At 41.9% G+C, this 20573-nt stretch overlaps 1 protein-coding gene across 1 annotated transcript in view; it reads left to right on the forward strand.

Annotated features, from left to right (window-relative positions):
• The window catches only part of gmds (GDP-mannose 4,6-dehydratase), a 197046-nt gene that overhangs the window by 54633 nt on the left and 121840 nt on the right, over positions 1-20573 (forward strand). Inside the window, exons 5-6 of the mRNA XM_086269528.1 lie at positions 12858-13050; positions 14043-14147. Coding sequence (XP_086125654.1) covers positions 12858-13050; positions 14043-14147 — 298 coding nt within the window. The remainder of the gene's footprint in view (positions 1-12857; positions 13051-14042; positions 14148-20573) is intronic.

Consider the following 20573-nt stretch of genomic DNA (forward strand, 5'->3'; position numbering starts at 1 on the left):
CTCAAAGCATCACACTGCCACCACCGGCTTGCCTTCTTTTCATAGTGCATCCTGGTGACAGGTGTTTCCCAGATAAGTGAGAGATATGAACCCGGCCATCCATGTGATCTAAAAGAAAAGGCCATTTTCTGCCATTGCTCAGTGGTCCTGATGCTATCGCAAAGAGATAATCCCTCTTATTCACGTCACCTGTTAGTGGTCATTAAGGCAGGGCAATATGGTCAAAAGTATTTATCACAATATATATTTGAAAATTTGCGATAATGATATAACTGACGATATAATTGACAAAATACTTTACAGCTCCACAAATTTATTAGTTGTTGTACCCCAACAAGTGCTTCTGCTTCAAATGATGAAATAGCTTTGTCGTGTTTCCTCCCTTCGCCACGACGGCCCGCTTGCTGTTCTACAAAAAACTTTGCTTTGGTGTGAATCTGATGGGCGAAAACCAAACCAGTTCCACACCACTGAAATTGCACTATTTTTACAAACCAATTCTGGTTCATCTGTTTCATTCAACGATCCGCTTTCGCCCTTCTCATTCTCCGTCGCTTTTTTTCGCCATGTGCCTATGAAAACAAAGGCACTGCACATGCCTGTTTTACCCATATTCTATCGCAATATTTCATTTTCTTATCATTGCCTAACATTGTACCGTGAAAGGTATAGAATGGCCCAGCCCTAGTGGTCATAATGATATTCGTCATCAGTGTAAAGCACAGAAGCTATGAGAAAAATCAAATCTTTTGTTTTGTTTTGGATGTGCAGTTGAGCCTTCATTTTTCTGAGAGATGTAGTTAAAGTTCAATAGTAAAAATACAGCATCTTATCCTAATGTCTTGGCAGTCAGTCTTTTTTTTATTCTTCTTCTTAATAATAAACTTGATGCTGCTTTAGTGAAAATGAATAGACCTGCCCAAGAAACTGACTTCCTTCAGGAGAAATTCTTTTTCAAAAAGTGCATAGTTACTCAGTTACTTGTAACCAAGGTGTCTGTAAACATGCTAATTGCTTCCAGCCTTCCTGTGTTTAATCTCCTTAGTCATACATTAGTGCTCATCTCAAGTGCCAATAAAACCTGACAGGACAACATACAGCTCATAGAACTCTCTCAAGTGTCACTTTGAGTGAGTCTGCTAGGCAGACAAGAAGTTATTTATAACCAGTAGGCACCATGTAATGCTGGGGTCCTGCTTTTTTTTTTTTCCTGTCTCTGTGACACAATCACACACACACGCGCACACACATGCACACAGGAACACACACACGCAGCTGTTGTGCTGCTTCTGTCCAGGGGGCCCTGGGTGGGCCAGGATAGACTGACTGGGGTTTGAGGTGGGGCAGGACTGTAGAGGGACAGAATGAGAGAGAGGGGAGGTTGTTTAAGCCGGGCGTAATATGGAATGAGAATCTGGGCTCCATTTTGGTCACATGGCACAGTGACAGCTACCACGGGCCGCCAAAGTGTGTTGGCCTACGTTATTGTGGCCAGCTGTGGAGTGTATTTATGGGAATGTGCCGTTATGGTGGCGATTGCATTCAAATTGATGTGCAAGTGTGTGTCTGTGTGTGCAATTAAGAGAGGTAGCACCTGCAGGGTGGGGGCGGGGGTGCTCCCCAAACTTCACTTCTGTTTCAGGATCATGCAGGCAACACCAGGGAAGAAGTGTGTGTCTACGTGTCTTCCTCTCTTTACAAGGATAGCATTCATCATGCTAGTGGTGCAGAATGGGCGGGGGTGGCTGGGGGCGGTGCCATGTGTAAGTGGGGTCTATGAGAGGGGTAAAGGAGGATTGAGGGGGGATGAAGAGGGGTGAAAAGGGAGAGTAGTTGCAGAAGAATGTGCCGATTTGTCAAGTCTTACTTCCCGCCACCCCTGCTTTCTCTAATCAGAGAAGATGTTGGGTGCTGATTACAGCCAAATGGAGCAGCCCCAGCAGCTTGATCAGTGGAGGGGATAGTTCGAGGGGGATACAGGACTGGGAAATGGTGGAGGGTGAAGGTGTAAAGAGGATCAGTTTGGTCCTGACAGGGGGTCTCACGTGTGGGAGGTCCTTCATTGCCTCTCTTCTGACCGCTCACTTTGAAGTTATCTTCTCTTGGCCAGCTGATAAAAAAGTGTGAGGAGTAACAGAGAGAGGGGGAGGGAGGAGAGGTGTTATGTGTTATTTAGGATATTGTTGTGATTCAGTGGTTTTCAGCTGTCTTACTTGGCGTAAGGAATATGTGTAATACAAGTAGATATATAACAGAAGTACATGTGTAATGGTTTGACTGCCTTCAAACACTTGTGATCAGTCATTTATCTCCAGTTATGGAAGATGCTAGAAATCCATCACAAATTAATCCAAAAAAGATCCACAATTATAATCAAATGTAGGGAAAAACCCTTTTCTCTAAAGAAGTCTTAATTTTAAACTTTATATCTCAAATCTAGTAAAAGTATCCCTGTAAATACTATACAATTTCAATTAGGTTTTGTCTGAACACAGTGTGCAACACCCAACTGCAGCTCAGCCACTAATATATTCTTCACATAGCGAAATAAAAAGTAAGTTGTAAAATGCAGTTTTATAATTGCATGTAATTACATTTGCCCATGGATAAATGAATACCTACATTTAGAGCAGAGAAAGCTACAGTAGTGCTCATGCATCTGGCCCAAAACAAGGCCCGAAAGGGGAGGTGTGAGGATAGGTAAATTTGAGTTCGGAAAAGTTAGGAAAAATGTAGTTGAAGTGAATCAATACAATACATCTTCATGTAACAGGGGGCTATAAACAAGTCACAAAACGTGTTATAGTTTAGTTATTAGCTAGTGTTTATTGGTGAGTTAGTAGAAAATATGGTTATTTGTAATTTTATTACAAATATGCAATGATTTGTGTTTGAACCGCCTGTCTGTGTGGAGTTTCCATGTTTTCTGTGATGAATGTAGTTTTAGTGTTATTTGACAAAAACTGTAGTTAGAGCGCAAAAGAAACAAATGTTTACACAGAACTACATTGTCCTGTGGAAAAAATATACCACATGATTCAGGAGTTTGTAGAACTTCCTTTTTTTCTCCATGACTTTATCAGTCTGCCATGTCTACACAGCACTGTTTAACTTTATTAAGGTTTGGATGGACCTTTTTTTGATGCACAGCTCCCTTAAGGTTGCATGACACCATCTCAGTTGAGTTGAGGTCTTTACGTTGAGTTGGGATTGTTTTGCATTAGCCGATTCCAATCAAACCACGCTCTCAAACAGACGGCCGGACATTTAGCTCTAGAATAGTTTGGTATACAATACAGAGGAGTTCAATGACAAGGCCAAATCATCACTGCCTCCATCACTGTGTTTCACAGGTGGTATTTGCATTTATATCATGTGTTTGGTTTTCACCAAATGTGGTGCTTTGAATTGTGGCTGAACATCTCCACTTTGGCCTTGTGTCCAGCAAACATCGTTCCAGAAGTCCTGTGTTTTGTTCACGTGCAACTTGAGGCTTTTCTCCTGGCAACCCTTCCAAATATCCCATTCAGTCCCCGTTCAGTCTTTTAGTAATTTTACTGTCATCAACTTTAACATTTAAGATCTAGAGACCTGTAGAGTTTGAGATGGAGCTCTTCTGGGGTTTTTTCAGCTTTCCTGAGTATTGCATGGTCTGACTTTGAGTGAGTTTAGAGTGAAGATTATATAGCATACACCTGTATGCTTTATACATGCTTATACAGAGGCGCAAAGAGAAAGCTATTTTAACAGCTGTTATTAATGTATATCTTTTGCTGCAATCCCCCAAAGACACTGAAGATCAGTTTGGAGCTCCAGAACTTTCCAGAGCAATAATATTGCATGGAAAGAGTTGGTATATGGATTTAAACCATGAAACAATTTCTCCGTCACCTTCAATTTCCTCACCATGTCTCAGTGTACATTATCACTAAATGGTGGATTGGTGTTGTTGCTCACTTAGGCCAGGAACTTTTCAAACCCAGTGTTGTCAGTGGAGTAGCCTGGTGTTCACTTATCCCCCCCCCCCCCCCCCCCCCCACACACACACACACACACACACACACACACACACACACACACACACACACACAGTCAATTCATTTTCTGTAGTTGGTGTATAGATATGATCTTACACCTGCAGTATCTTCTAGTGAAATCCTCAGCAAAAATTTGTCACTTATGACAAAATGGTTTCGACCTGTGTATTCTTGTGTCGGTGTGTCGTGATTACTCCACAAAGCCCCGCAGGCATGACCGTGGTAAGGTCTGTTGCCATGTTTACGAGCATGTTTATGTTTGCAAGGTAGGAGTGACTGATTGGTGGTACATGTCTGCAGGGCAGATCACGATATTCGGGGAAAAGTAGAATGAAGTGCGTTTTATCATTGCTTGTACATGTACTCTTATCCAATGCTAAAAGAATGGGGTATGTAAATACACCTGTCTGAATACTTGTATTCAAATAGCAGCTAATTTGATGCCAGTATCACTGGCATCACTCTTGTTACCATTTCACAGACAGCCAAGGTGGAACTGGAACTTCGTGGCTCTATTCCAGAACTTTCAAACCGTTCTGTTGACAGCAAAGCCGTCGAAGGCCAACCCTGAGTGTTCAACCCTAACTGAATGTGGGTGCGAAAAGAGAACCAAGAAATCTTGTCTAAAGCTGTATGACTGGACGGTAGCCAAAAATTTAGGTTGGTGTAGTGTCCAACTCTACTCCAAAGCCTCCCAAAAACAATATATATAGCAGCAAATGAGGGTATTAGGTCCACTTGAAGTTACGTTTTATCCTATGGACATTTTTAGGTTGGTTACATGATTGAATCAACTAGTTAATACTTTTCTAATTAAGACTCTCAGTATACATAAGTCATGCTTTGTCCTTATCATAGTATCATGGTGACGATGAATCGATCGATGTGTCCTTCTTTTGATAAAGCACTGTGCAGCATCGTAAAAGGCCATCTGATGCATTCTTGCCAGTGTTACTACAGTAGTTATATAACATGCAGGGAAAATTTTGGTTACGTGTTTCTTGTCTTGGCAGTGTGTGAAAACTAGCTTAATAAAACCATAAACTGATTGCTCTGGTGTCGATACCCTTCAGATTTCGAGTATTTTAATGCCGGCGGAAGGCCGGAGTGAACGTGGCCACCACCTGTTCGCAACAATAGCTTCCAAACAAAACGATGCAGAGAGAAAGGGGAGCGAGAGAGAGGCAGATGGGAGTGCCACGAGGCAGACTGGGACTTTCCAGACTCGTCTGCATAAATCCTGAATTTGACAGTCAATCGTCAACTCAGAGTCTACCTGCCCTGACACACGCTGTCACAGCACGTATCTGTCCACACGTGCTCTAGCCACCCTCCCACATCTCCATCTGTCTCTTTCACATCCACCTGATCTGTGTACTTGTATTTGTTCATTGCCATAGCTGCAGCAACAATTGCACCAACTCAATAGAAGACGCCTGTAATTAGACAGAAAAATGTAGAGATTGAGATATGATCATAATGATGAGTGAACATCAGTGGGATGGGGGATTAGTGGGTAAATGCATGTCGTGCCATGTACGGATACCTGATTTGAAAAATTAATATGAACATTGCTTTTTCTTTAAAGTACTTACAATTATGTCTTAAGTACTCGTAAAGTAGATCAACACTTCAGTGCTACACCTCATGTTCTATAAAAGAAGGACCTGAGTAAATGAGGTATAAAATCTATTTTGAGAGCATGCTCGTGCAATTCATTCTCCACATGAAAGGAAGCTGTCATAAAACATAAAACGAGTTTCACCAACCCTTTTCTTTCCATCTTTACTGGAGCCGTGCCATTTTCAACCTGATGAACGCTCTTTATCACCAGCTACAAATGAAACAAGTTATGCTCTTCATCTTGTGATACTGATACTTTAGAGCAGCTGTCATGCAGAGTTGTTTTTGGAGTGCGTTCCTTTTTTCCCCAGAAGCTTGATACTAATTTAGGGACTTCACCTGTATATTAGTTACAGACTGGTTTTCGAGAGAAAAATGCTCCCCCCCCCCCATAGTTTACAAGTGCCGTGTGTTTGCCTGTTGGTTTTGGTTGTAAGGAACGACTGTTATTCCGAAGATGAATGGTCTCCATGCCTGGTTTGTAAAATAGTGAGCGTTTGCAAACAAATTAGCTGTCTTTGCAGGTATGGAAGTAACATTTGAGCTTTTATACTGAAAAATATTGAAATACTGCTAAATGTAAAGCAGTATTTGGGGTGGCTGCAGCTCAGGAGGTAGAGCAGGTCATCTACTAATCGAAAGGTTGATGGTTCGTTCCCTGGCTGTTCCAGTCTGTATGCCAAATATCCTTGAGCAAGATGCTAAACCCCAAGTTGCTCTCTAATGTTTCCATCAGAGAGTGAATGTTAGAAAGAAAGCACTTAGGCATAGAAAAAAGTGGTTGCATAAATGAGGCGTGCTGTGAGTGCTCAGGTAGAATAGAAAAGCACTGTATAACAACCAGTCCATTTAATATGGAGATGTCACTATAAAATTAGATGTCGATTTCAGTTTTGCAGTTTTGTATTAAATTACGTCACTTTTTAAAAATGTTTTCTATTCTGTCTTCGATTCCCTCCTAACGTTTCTAAAAAAAAAACCTTGTGTAAACAACGTGAAGCATACAAACTATGCTTTTTTTTTTTTTTTTTAGCAGCTCATGCTGAACCAAGGCCCTATTAATATGCACAGTATTTGTATTTCCTTCAGGTGCACTTAGACAAGCTGAAAGCTTTGATCTGTGTGTCTAAATTAAGTCTTAAACCCATAAATGTTGGTCACAAGGGAATTCTTGGCATAAAGTAGATATGTTTGTCTGTACTGTGCTGTTTGAGGATTACTAACATTCTCATGTTTGCAAGCGGTGAGCACGTTACTTTTGGAGGTTTCCATAACAGGTTCTCGTACCTGTAGTTTTACCTGATCGTTGATCATCTTCCTGAGAGAAAACAGCAGAGCAAAGAGCGAACACGTTCCAGCCTGATGATGCAATGCCATGCATCCGCGCCTTTGTCTCTTGCTGTTCACTTTGTGTATCTTACTCTCCCGGCATTTTTCACCTCTATTGTGTCTACGTTTTGGGGAAAGGCGAATTGGCACAGAGAAAAGGGGGAAAAAAATAGCACTTTTGTTTTTCTAGCAGGTGTGTGTGTTTATACACAGACAGAGTCGCACAAAAAGACAGGACTAGAGGTGGAGGCGTTTCTCTCAAGTTTTATCACAACACATGATGAGGGCTCTGTTTGGAGAGCGTTTGGGGCCGCATACAGCAACAGTAGCTTAGGCTACCGTCACAAGATTACGCAATCATGGAAAACTGTGCAGTAATTTCAAATGATTTTATGATACAACAACACCACTTCAGTGCTGTCTGAATGACAACTGAACAATTTATTGTGAAGATTAGTGTTGATTTTTCACCATCATTATCATAAATTTCTGGAGTCTGGAGTTTTGACCAGAAGTAGTGATTATATCTCCAACACTTTGATGCTTTTTTTCCCCCCCCGATTTTGTTCCACTGCAGTTCTTCATCTGTCATGCTTTCTTCTCTTTACACACGATGTCACAACCCTAGTTTTGCTTGGCTCATAGAAAGTTTCAATATTGCTGTATTTATTTCTAAGGATGTAAGCATTACATCTTTAAGTGCCAATGGTGATAATGAAATAAACAATCAAATGAAATGGTAATGAAACTGCTAAGAGCTGAAACAAACTGCTCAAGAGAAGCTAGACTTTGACTCCTGCCTTTACTCATCCATGTCATGAGGTGTCTTTGAAGCTAATTTGACCATTGGACAAATGCTGCTGTTTAAACAGTAGGCAGGGCGAGTACTTTTTGTTATATAGGTGTATTTGTGCAGACATTTGCGCTATAAAAAGAGTGACCGGACTGTAGCAGTCGGGGATCGAACCAACCTCCTGACTACTAGATGATCTGCTTTGCATCCTGAGCCATAGCCACTGTTTAAATATTTAATCTACCTAGCACTATGTGGGAGTAAAATACATGTCATGCTTCTCCAGAGAGTTTCTTATCCTGTGGATGAACTCCAACTCTGCTGTCTTGGACTGCATTGGGCTCAGCAGCCTCACTGAGCTTAGTGCAGAAGCACATGAATCAGTTTTTTACCGATTCCACGGTTGCAGGTTCAGGTTACAGTGGATCTTCACATTAGGTGAAGAATTACCTTCAGCAGCAGTCCAAGATGGTGCAACTGGAGTATGTTCCTCTATGGAGAAGCAGCTGAATGATATCAAACAGCCTGGTCTATAATCCAGCTAATAATGGGGAAAAAGGTAGAGGGGGACTGAGACTGGCCTGTAAGAATGAGGGGACTGTTTACATGTAAAATGATTGTGGATGGAGGGAAACAATTGCTAAAATTAGCCACCAGCTATTATTATAAACACTGAGAGGAAGAAGCACTCCATCAAGACTTTGTGTTTCCGTGCAAAAGGATGTTTCTATGGAGTAGTGGCTTCGTAAAGCTGATGATGGTAGTTTAAAGCACTGTAATTGATCTGTTTGTCAGAACATGGGTCTCCAGGTCACTCTCTCTCCCTCTCCCTCTTCCTCTCCCTCTCCCTCTCCCTCTGCTGGAGGGAATTTAGCCTGTTTGTCTTTGCTCTGTTAACACACGACTGCTCTAATTTCAGTTGGCCTGTAATGTGATGAGTAAAGGTGTAATTGATTGTGGTTTCTCTCCACAAACCCCCACCCATATTTATCACCATGTACACACACACACGCACGCACGCACACACACACTTTCTCTCTCTACTGTTTCTCCTTCTTTCCACTCATGCTTCATACCGGCCTCTCCTTCTCTCTGTTCTCTCCACCTCCAAGGCATTGCAGTGATTTTCTTTATTTGGTTGCTTGCAGTTAGAAGCGATGTATCACACTGTCAGCGTGTGAGAATGCTGTCCACTCATGGTGACTTTCACTTATTTTTACTGTTGTCTCTGGAATATAATATATTTGTGTTTCCTCCAGATAATCCGGCTTCCAAAGATATGATATGAGGTTACTTGGTGATTCTAAAGTGATCATGGAGGTGAGGTAAATGAAGTCTTTAAAGTATACAGACTATAGTGCTGCATCAGCGTATGGTTAAAATGTAAGTTATGGTTAAAGCACTTTTGAGTGAACAAAGCCTTGTTTAAATGCCAGTATATTACATTACTTGCATTATGGTAGAAAAGCTGCCATTTGTCAAGTCACAAAGAAGTGGATTATTGAATATAGATAAAGTTGGTAACACGCATCTAGCCTAGTTTATGCTAAGGGCCAATCAAAGCGCTGTAAGTTTGTGATTGCTTGCATGATGAACATGCCAGCACAGATCACCCACCCAAACACATTATGTGTGAATCTCCCCATGTCCTACATTTTATTTAAATACACACACAGAAACAACAACACCACCATCACCACCACCACCACTACTACTACTGCTATTACTGCTACTACTACTTCTTCTTATAGTTGGGCCTGGATCAGGTGACTCTGAACCTGATATAATTATCCAGGTGATGTCAAATTGGTTTGGTCTTTAGTGTGGTTTGCTTTTTTAAAATTTTTTATTCTATTGTACTAATAATGAACAATGTTGTGATGATATAAAACTACTAACATTTCAAATCTATATTCTCCATGTGTGTAAAAAATTAAGTAAATGATACAAAGTTATTGATATTTTTATTTTAAATTGTTGAGTGATGGATGTGTTCCTGGATTTGTAAATGGACAATGGAACTTTACATGCTTCCTCCACTGTTGTGTATATATGTATGTATATAAGGCCTTGCAGGTATGCAGAAAGGCCACGGCTGAATAAATGTAGCTCATATATATAAATACATATACATATACATCTGTCAAGACACACGCCAACACTCTGTTATACGCGAGTGCGCACACACCTACACGTCTGGAGTCACATTCCCGAGTCTGAAGCACACATTTCAACAAACCTTGTATGAGCAGGAAAGAAATGAAACCACCAAATACTGCAAATATATCCTGGACAGTTAGAAGCTTTTTAAACGGGATATTTGTTTGGCTGTGGACCCCCAATGCTGACAGGGCCTGGCTCGCTTCCCAGAAAGAACAATATCTGCCAGGTCGACTGAGGGGCCCAGAAGCAACCCCCTACCCCCACCCCCCACAGAACACACACACATATAGCAATGTACACAAACGTCTGGCCTTTAAAGCATCAGCGCTCAGGCTGTGCCTTACATAATGACAGAGAATGGAGGCATTAGGGCAATTTGTTTGATTTAAGCTGTCAAGGCATCCTGGACCCTGCCCCTCTCAGCTGGTTTTGATACAAGGTGTGTGTGTGTGTGTGTGTGTGTGTGTGTGTGTGTGTGTGTGTGTGTGTGTGTGTGTGTGTGTGTGTGTGTGTGTGTGTGTGTGTGTGTGCACACGCACTCACCACAACCTTGCACACAAAGTAGGTCTTAGAAAATATGGCTTACAAGGTCGAAGTAGTGTGAGCAGGTACTTCTCTATGGTGTGCACATTAACATCATTTACCCTTTTGCATTTTTATTCCTTTTGTTGTGCTTAAGTTTTCATTTTTGTGTGTTTGTGTAGTCTCCAAGGTGGAGGGGAAGCCCCGTAAAAGTGTCTTGATATCTTCTTGGATTTGCTCCCGATTCATATTTTCAGCATATTTATCTGTCTCGTCATTATGATTGTCCAGATTTACAAAGAAAGCCCCTCTATTGCTCTTCATAACGTTTACTCTTTCTCTGCACTAAAGCAGCTCTTCTGGGAGCTTTGCATATCCAAATCTGAATCTGAACACAGAACGTCCTTTTAGTTCCAAGTCTCACTATTCAGCAGCCATCATAAAGTGCCTCTGGGCACTTATTTGGAAGCAACCCCCAAAAGGTTGATTCTGTTCATCTGGACGTCACTCATCCAAGTGATTTCTTCAGTCTCACCTGACTGCAGGTTTCCCCAATCTTATAAACAGTACATTTGCACAATGGCTGAAACTAGCACCACTGAATGAACAATGGGCTGTGAGGTCAGTTCCTTAATCATTAATATGTAAATTGTCATGACTATTGATCAGCAACCACTGATCAATGGCCATAAGTACCACTGACAGAGAGTTGGGGAATGGCTGCAATCACAGCTTTGCAGATGGTGAAAGATGTACCTTTAGGCCCTCTCTTCGATTCAGAGATGGTCTTTGCCTTTTCATGTAAATGGCCTCCTTGACTCCGCGCTCAAACCAGCGTTCCTCCCTGTCCAGGATGTGTACATCCTCATCCTTGAAAGAGTGGCCTGTAGGTGTAAATAGACTTTGCCTGATAGAATTTCATTTCATTTTAGTTGTCATTGGGACATAAAAATTGTATGCATGGAATCACCAATCTGATCTCATGAAAAGTGCTTAAAATGTTTCAAAACTTTTTCCCTCTTAAATCTTATGTCTCATATAGATGTTTTTTCTTATAATGTCCCTGTCTTTTTGTGCTCTTTTATGCTACTGTGCAAACTCAGTTCTTTGTTTGTTGCTTCGAGGAGTTGAGCTTGTTTTGTAATTTCTTAAAGGGCTCATAAGTAACACTTTTCCAGGCTTTTAAGTGTCCAATGCTTTGAGCACTGGCTGCTTTTGTTAAATTTGTAGACTGATAAAGGTCAAGCTGTAGTTGGCTACAAAAACACTGCAGTATTTAGTCAAATATTCCTCTGTGCAAAGTGGATATCATACAATGGCTTAAAGTTGTTATGATCATAAAATTCATCTTTTGTTGTCAGTGTCAAAGAGAAAAGTATTGAACTGGACCATCTGACGCTTCAGTTTTTGCTATTATTCTGTCCACTTGATGTCCTTGTCAACGAGGGTAACTGAAAATGTCATTATACAATGTACAGTATGCGTCCTCTCACTTTTTCTTGTAAATGATGTAAATATAACCAAATGCCAGAATGCAAAGTCAAAGCGTGAGTGAAGCGTCACAGGTAATTACACTGAGTTGTGGAGTGTAATTGAACCTGATCAAACCTGCTCACTGCTTGTGTTTCTGTGAGTGTGTCTATATGTAAGTGTGTATGCCCTGTGAGTGGAATAGAGGCCCAGTGTTCCGAGGTCCCGTTTTAAATAAGGGGTCTTTATCCGGCCGTGTGTGCAGCACTGGTGTGAAAGCACTAAAGGGCCAAAGCGTTTCCTCCATACAGACCTGGCTCATGCCACTCACTCCAGGTGTGGTGACCACTAACTGGCACGCTTTTAACCATCACGCTTGATTTGGAGCCTGAGGCCAACCTGGCACACACACACACACACACACACACACACACACACACACACACACACAGAAACATGCATGCGCACAGCCATTTCTAATTTAAACTTAATTTCCCCCCAAGTCTTTGTTAAGTCCCCTGCTTTGGGCTTTTCATATTGGAAACAGGAATTCTGGGAGATGGAGTACAACACTGCATGGGTGTCATGGTGTATGAAGGGTGACCTGTGATATGATGTTGTGTACGTTTATGTCACAGTTTCCTCTTTGGTTGTATACCTGAGTTACAAAAGTATTTCTCTGGTATTTTCTTTTTCAAAGTTTGACTGATTAAAAAAGAAAATCTTTCCGGTTATAAATCTAAGGTCACACTGGCGAAAAATTTTAAAAAAAGACTTGACCCCAAATATTATATCCAAAGTTGACAGCTCCTTTGTACAGTCAACCAAAAATGCAAATCAGTTTCTATTAGAAGCAGTTTTTCCACTAAGTTGCTTTAATGACGTGTCATTTTTCCTTTCTCTTTCTCTCTCTTTTCAAGATCTCCTTTGACTTGGCTGAGTACACAGCTAATGTGGACGGTGTAGGCACGCTGCGCCTCCTGGATGCCATAAAGACATGTGGTCTCACCAACAGTGTCAAGTTCTACCAGGCATCCACCAGTGAGCTGTATGGCAAAGTCCAGGAGATCCCTCAGAAGGAGACCACTCCCTTTTACCCCCGCTCACCTTACGGTAAGACTCATGTGCAGATGGACATCCACATTAACACACACAAGGATTTCCTTACTTTCTCTACCTCTCACCATTTGTCAGACACTTGTACTTGGCCTTGTAAGGGCATACAAACAGAGATTACTTGATGCCTCTTCTCCACTTTTTCTTGAACTCTCTCTCTCTCTCTTTCTCTAGGAGTGCGTGTATGTGTGTGCATGTGTGTGAGTGAATGAATAGAGGGGGCTTCAGTTCTTAGACTGCGTTTGAGCTCTACACACACCCCGAGGCCAGCCGTCTGACTTGGAGTAGCTCTCGTTTTAACAAAGACACCTTTATATCCACAGCACTCAACACTGACTTTCAATGCATGCAACGTACGGACACACACACACACACACACACACACACACACACACACCGTACGTGTGTCTTTCATATTCTATGTTGTCTAAATGGTCTCTTCACTGACACTTTCCGCATCTGTCAGCACTCAGTCTGAAGCTGCATGGGAGGTGCATACCATCTCAAGAAGGGCTGCACCTTTATTAATTAGACTCAAGGAAGGGGAGGCGGTGGTCACCATGGTGACCTCCCTTCACCTCCAGTTGTACATCCTGACCTATGGCTTAATCAACAGGCTCCTCCCTTCATTTGCCTTGTTTCTTCTACTCGTCGTAGGAGAAGGGAGGAGGAAAATGGGGAGAACTTTCTGTACAAGCCTGCTTTTACTCAATCAGCAGGAATCTGCACTTCAAGCTCTTGATTTCAAAATATGATCCATGCGTGTTGTATTCCATGAAATGTAGCTTGTCTTTTAGAGGAGATCAGGTCTCTGTTTATAAGATTCACTCTATATATCTTTTTATTCTGACTTGTTATGCAAATAAAGTGTAGAAAAGTATCCAAAGAATAAAAATGGCTTTATGTTTTCCTGAAGTGACATTTCCTTCCATAAATTTAATTTAAATTGATATAAAATTGATACTGATTATTTTTCCCTCTGCCCTCAGGAGCTGCTAAACTCTATGCCTACTGGATTGTGGTGAACTTCCGAGAGGCCTACAACATGTTTGCTGTCAACGGGATCCTCTTTAACCATGAAAGTCCGAGGAGAGGTAAGTGACAAGCACCACAATCCACCACTACAGTGCAAAAGTTTTGAGCTTTCTTTGTATTTTTTCTCAAAAAGTGGGAAATAGGTCCAGTGTTTTATTAAAATGTGCAGAAATGTACATGGAATGCAATGAATAAGGTAAAAAGAGTTTGTAGTCTTTTGTTCTGTTCTTGCTATAAATATTTATATTAAAACTCTAATTTAACTCACTCGGATGAGTGACGAAATGTTTTTCCCACTCTAAACGCTATGTCCAAATGAACAGAATCAACCATTGTGTGTTTGTTCTAACCAGGTAAGCTTTAACTGGATTGGTAATGAGTTTGGGATCATTGTCATGCTGAAAATCTGAAGTTGTTGACAATCAAATGCGTTCATGACTTCCTGCTTTAGATTTCATCAGAGATTTCACATTTGGATTCATCACTCCATCAGACCTGTTGCCACTGATTTTGGGGCTATTTCCTGTGTAGTTTTTGGCAAACCTCAGTCTTTTCACGTTTCCATTCCTTAAGTGTGGCTTCTTCACAGCCACCCTGCTGATAGGTCCTTCTTTTGACCCCCAGCTTCCCAGCTTCATCAAATTTTTAAGGACACCCTGCACACACTTCAGCGTAATGGCTCTTTAGGATCTCTGTTGGTGGAAAAATACTATTTTATGTCTGTCAGTTTTTCTTTAGATTCAGCTAAAGAAATTGGAATTTGTGTTTTTGTGAAAGGCGACAAAGTGGCTAAAGATACAATTTCAATTTGTTTCTTTGCTAAGTTGTCTGTTACGTGTTTCAAACAAAATAGGACAAGAAAGTCCAACTGAAAAACAAAACATGAAGAAATAACATTTGGCTCAAGACCTTTGCACAATACAGTACCGCATCCCTTGTAGCGTTTTCTGTAAACAATGTTCAGTCCCCAAAAAATATAGTCCTAAAGTAAAGTTGTACTTTCATAGTTTACCTTCTTTATATTGAAAGAGTCATCTTGAGTTTATATAGAACAGTATTGTAGTAAATGGCTGATTGATTAACAGCAATTGTCACATCAAAAACACGACGTCACTCCTCTTACCTAAGTAAGATGTTGGGCCAACAAAAAGGCAGCAGAACCGATGGTGAGCCATTGTTGGATTGTGTAAAAAGCTTGAATTACATGCTCTATATAAAGCCATATTCATTCACCGTGCAGCCAGGTTTCCTAACCACCTGACACACACTGTTGCACACATTCTGACACATAGTGAGTGGGTTGTAGTTGCATTTTTAATATGTGCTCTGAGTCCTGAGGGTCGCAGGCACTGGTTTAACGCGATTTACACGCCACTGCGACTCCAAATGAATACCACATGACTGCAGCCCCAGCACCATGCCCAGGTCAGCTGCTCAGGTGTTTATGATTTATTCCCTAATGAAGGCCCTGGCCACGACCTCAACCGAGGTCGGGGGTCATCCAGTAAACCCTAATGGGTTACCGCAGATAGATAAGTGTGGGAACTGGTGTAGGTTACAGCCAGTTCAGCAATGATGGCGTGCTCACCACTGGGGTCTTGTAATGGTGAATTAGTTGATATTGTTGAAACTGAAACGGTGTGTTGTGTGAGTAGAAGGAATTGGCTGAATGAGAGCAAGACGGATGGATAAATAGTGCTGAAGAAAAATGTTATTAATGAAGCAAAAAACAAAAAAAATTGCCTCTGGCTCAGACCTCTGAAGATAGTTATTCCATGGACATCATTTTAAAATACACTTCCGGGTGACAAACATAACCATCTGTTAAAGCCTAAAATATGGAGACTTTTGAATTGTGAATTAAAGACATTTATGTGAACATCCTGTGCCGCGTCCTTTCTTACACACATGCATAATAACCTTATAAGGACAAAACTCGGTGCTCTCCTTGTGAACACACTGTGAGCCTTTTTGTTCATGGTCAGCTTTCTCGCCTGCTTCGCTCATTCTGCCTCTATCTTCCCATTCTTTCCACACACACTCCTTTCCCCTGTCCTTCTCCGTCTTGCTTTATCCCATGCCGTTCGCCTCCCTTCCCCACAGTCAGCATTTTCTGCAGCGGGCCACTGGGTTTACTTCTGCCACTTCTATTCTAGTCAAACTTATGGCTGTTGTTGCTCATAAAGCAGGAACGCAGTGCTGTGATGTGGCCAGATGTCCCACGGCTGCCTTGCACAACCCAGTGTGGAGCATGTGTTGGCTGGATCGGCCAGTGTTTACCCAGGCCCCCGGGGCCCGCCGTGACCCCGCCGCTGCCACATTGAGGGGGCGTTTGGCTGTGCACTGTGTCACTCACAGGAGGGCTGCTGTTTGGGGGAAACTGGTGCTTTGAGCTGCAAAACACCCCCCCCCCCCCCCCCCCCCCCCCCCGGCATATTTTATCACTGTCCAAGGGTAAGGCTGTACTGTCAGTCACTGGTGTGAAATACCTAACTGCTAAACTGATTAAATGGGAACTGAGAAAGTAAATGTAGCCAGAATGTAGGGTTCAGGGAATTAACCATAGTGCAAAAGTAACTAGTTCCATTACAGTGTTACCTTTTTGAAGTCAGCTTATCCTGAAGTTGTGCAGCCCACTATATTATTGCATTGCGAGTTCATATTGGTGGCATTCCCTCCACGACATGAGCAATAGGTTTTATGATTTACCTTCAAGCAACAGCTTTACCAAAAGAAGCCAGGCCATTAGTATCACTCCAGAAAAAATAATGCAAATATTTCTACAATCTAATAGCCGTCTTTTCTCTCATCACACTAGGTGACCTTAACCACAACAAAAGGAACAGCAGAATGTGCTGACCTGTTTAACATTAATGGACTGGTTGTTTAAAAAAGTATCTAAATACCTGATGACTTTGTTGCAGAATATCATATTACTCATCACAGAAACAATAATCTGAGCATTGTAAGGCACCGCTTTGTGTCACGCTACAGCTAACACTGCAGTGTGAGGCATTATATAGATGTTTTTACTGTATTATAGTTTCTGGATAAATATAGAAATGACCATCCAGAGAAAGATATAAGAGAAAACTTCTTGACAGTTAGGCTGACAATTAAAACATAAAACCAGCAGATGTTTCAGCTGTCAGGTCCCCCTCCTGTGAAACCAGCTCCAAGTTGAGATTTGAGAAACAGACATTCTCACTGTTTTTAAGATTAGGCTTAAAACATTTTTGATAAAGCATATAATTTCTTGTGTTTATACTCCACTCTGCACGTAAATCATTGTTATTGTTAATCTCTCTTCCACAGTGTGTCTTTTATTCTGTCTCCTCTCCCAGAGCCTGTTTCTGCTGGAGCTTTCTTCCTGTTAAAAGGGAGTTTTTCCTTCCCGCTGTTGCCAAGTACTTGTTCATAGGGGGCCGTGTGATTGTTTGGGCTGTCTCTGTATTATTGCAGGGTCTTTACCTTACAATGTGAAATACCTTGACACCACTGCTTTTGTGACTTGCACTATATAAATAAAATGGAACTGAATAAAATCCACTGAAATCAGTGCATGTCAATTAGATTTCCCAGTGATTTTAAAAATTGCACCACAGATCGCCAGAGGAATTTTGCATTACTCTCTTGCTTGCAGGCACACCCTTCTGAAAACGTCTGTAGAATTTTATAGAACTGCCTTAACTTGTTAATTCACTCATGGGAGAAAGGGGGAAAAAAGATTGCTCATTATTTGCATGTAACTCCTCCTGTTCTTTACAAACATCGTGCATGTCTGAATAAATTTCTCACTAATGAGGTCAAGGATGTCAATTTCACTGGCTCTGACATCACCACTACCCCACCTCGCCTCCCACGCACAGGAAACACGGTGAGGTCATTGTCCCGGATTACTATTGCATCTGTGTGCATTTGTGTTTGAGAAACAAATAGACGTTTGCTTTGATGAGGATTTTTTTCCTTTTAACAACCTTTACCGAGTCTCCCTTTAAAGGCGTCTGACCGAACAGTGTCCTGTCTTGTTCACTAGACAGTGTGCCGCGATGTGTCACACAGGACAACGAATGCTGGGAGTGGCTGGAGAGTTTTGATCAGATGCCCTGCCTCTCTGGAGCACTATGCAAAGGAGTTCTGTGTCTTATGACGCTCAGAATGATTTAATCCCTGCAGGAATGCATTTCTGGTTTCTCTTACCATTTCTGTAAACACCAAACTGTTCTGCCAACAAACAGATGCTTACCATTGTCCTGCAGCAAAAGGCTGGAATCAAACAGTCGGGGAAGAAAAAATAACCTGATGGAAATCCAGCGTGAAACAAAGCAAACAGAGGTCTGCATCTGCCGGGTGGTTCTCACCGCAGCTTGCCCCTTTCTGGTTATCCTAGTTATTAGCCATAACAAACAATCAGCATACTGCCTCTGAAGAGAGGGAATTAACACTCACAGGGATGCTAAATGGATTCCATAGATAGTTTGACATGTGAGACTGTGAAGTACTTCAATCTCTTGAACAGCACGATCAGCAGTGAAACCTGTGCAAACAGCCAGTCGCATGCTTATTTGTTCAGCGTATTCAACAAACACTGAATCCCTCAGAATCCAGTTTTGACAGCAGCAGGCGAAACCTTTGTTTGGTTTTTAGTTATTAATAGTGTGTTGGTGTAAGGCTGTGCAGTAAATCACTATAGTAATATTGCTTCGTGTGTATATGTACACAGTTCATACTACTAGCCAACAACAGTTGGAGGCTGATCCTTTGGTTTATTTGGGGAAGTCCCATCCATCTCTCCTCCCTCAGTGCTCTGTGGTTCATGCTTGGCAGTATAGAATAATATACTGTTATGTTAGGCGAGAACAGCAGTTAGCATTTGGGAAGTTGAAATGGTACTGCCAAAATCAATGCTACCCCTTAAAAACATACATATACAACGGCTCAGCCCCTACATGCCTTGGATTCATCTTTCCCCCTTTCGTTGAGATTGAGCTCAAAAGGTCAGATCGCATAATAGGTTTGTAAGACGATATGTTTTCCGTTTATTGGAAAGGCTGTTTTCAAAGAAAATCTTAAGATGGGAACGACTGGGTCAGTGGACATCAAGGGGATTAGGCAGTATCTTTTGAGCCGGAGCAGCCACTTTTCAGTTTAGGGTCTTTGATTTCATTGGTAGTGTTGAGAGTGGGCTGAATGAAAGCAGCCTAAACATCAGCTGAACTATGGCCAGGTGAGGATCAGTGTTTAAATCTTCGAAGCAAAACTGATGACAGACTCGTCTCTAGCCTTCACACCTCCTACAGGCCTGTGCTATTTAGCCACAAGGGTGCTTCCCCTATTGCCTCAGTTGGTTTCAGATGTGTCACGTGGTCATGGAGGTTTCTACCTTCACTCATCCCCATCGCCGCCCTCAAATTGCTATTTGTTATCCCAGATCACCATGGTAGCCAAGAATCTTGTTGACTGAGGTGCTTGCTTTGAGTGGCATAATTGCACCACAAGTTGAGGGCACCGCCACTGCTCTCCCAACCTTTGCCAAGGCCCATCAAGGCCCTGCAGCAGGACGAGCAAACCTCAAGATGTCAGTCTGCACTATTTTAATTTAGTCAAACTACTGGATGCCGCCATCTTTATTTTAGACCCTGGGTTCAACAGTGTGGAGGCGGTGCTCTTAGTGTTAAAACTCAAGGACAACATGTATCATAAACTCCTCTCTCACTTTCTCCTTTTCTTTCTCCACACGATTTTTCACACTCCATTCATTTAGTTGCATTACACCCAGTTTTAAAAAGAAATTGTGCCTTTTTTGCTCGTTGTCTTTGACTTCTCAATCCTCCAGCTCCATTCCCAAATCTTCTTGCACCACATTTCTTTCTCTCTGCACCCTCCCTGTCAGCCCAGAACGAGGGCAGCAGTCTGTCAGGTGTGAATAGACGCTATGTTGGCGGAGCTGAGCTCATGACCTGTCTTGGATGTAATGCAAATATTCTCCCTCGGCTGAGGCTCCAGAGATCAGTCAGAATGTGAATTGTGCAATAACAGTGATGGCAGACACTGACAGGTCTTTGGTCTGGGTGGAATTTGGCCAACCCCCCCGACCCAGGGAAGATTCCTCCTGCGAAATCACTCAGTGCTCGTGCAAGTCAGGTATTTTGTTCATAACTCAGCAGAGATAAAGAAGATGGGTATGGAATGAGTAGGCATTCGTTTTGAAGTAAATACGGCTAGTGAGTTGATCTAAATCCGAAAATGTCTGGGAGTGGAGATAGATATTAAGGGTTACATTTTTCACTTGAAATCTACCAGAAATCCTTTGACTCCCCAAGGCCATTTCTCAAAGACGGAGTGGGATTATGGGATTTGCAGTTCTGGTTGAATTCCAAAACAGGTGTGTAAACCCTGTGTTGAGGTAACTGAAGAGTTTCTATGACAACGCTGCGGCAATCCGAATTAGGTTTCGGCTATTTTTTCTTTTTCCACCTCCGAAA

Source organism: Aulonocara sp. 'chitande type north' Nkhata Bay, linkage group LG17 (genome assembly GCF_057382095.1).
Source record: "Aulonocara sp. 'chitande type north' Nkhata Bay isolate Kocher_YH1m ecotype deep benthic linkage group LG17, A_spYH_male_GT1.1, whole genome shotgun sequence".
NCBI classification, from domain to species: Eukaryota; Metazoa; Chordata; class Actinopteri; order Cichliformes; family Cichlidae; genus Aulonocara; species Aulonocara sp. 'chitande type north' Nkhata Bay.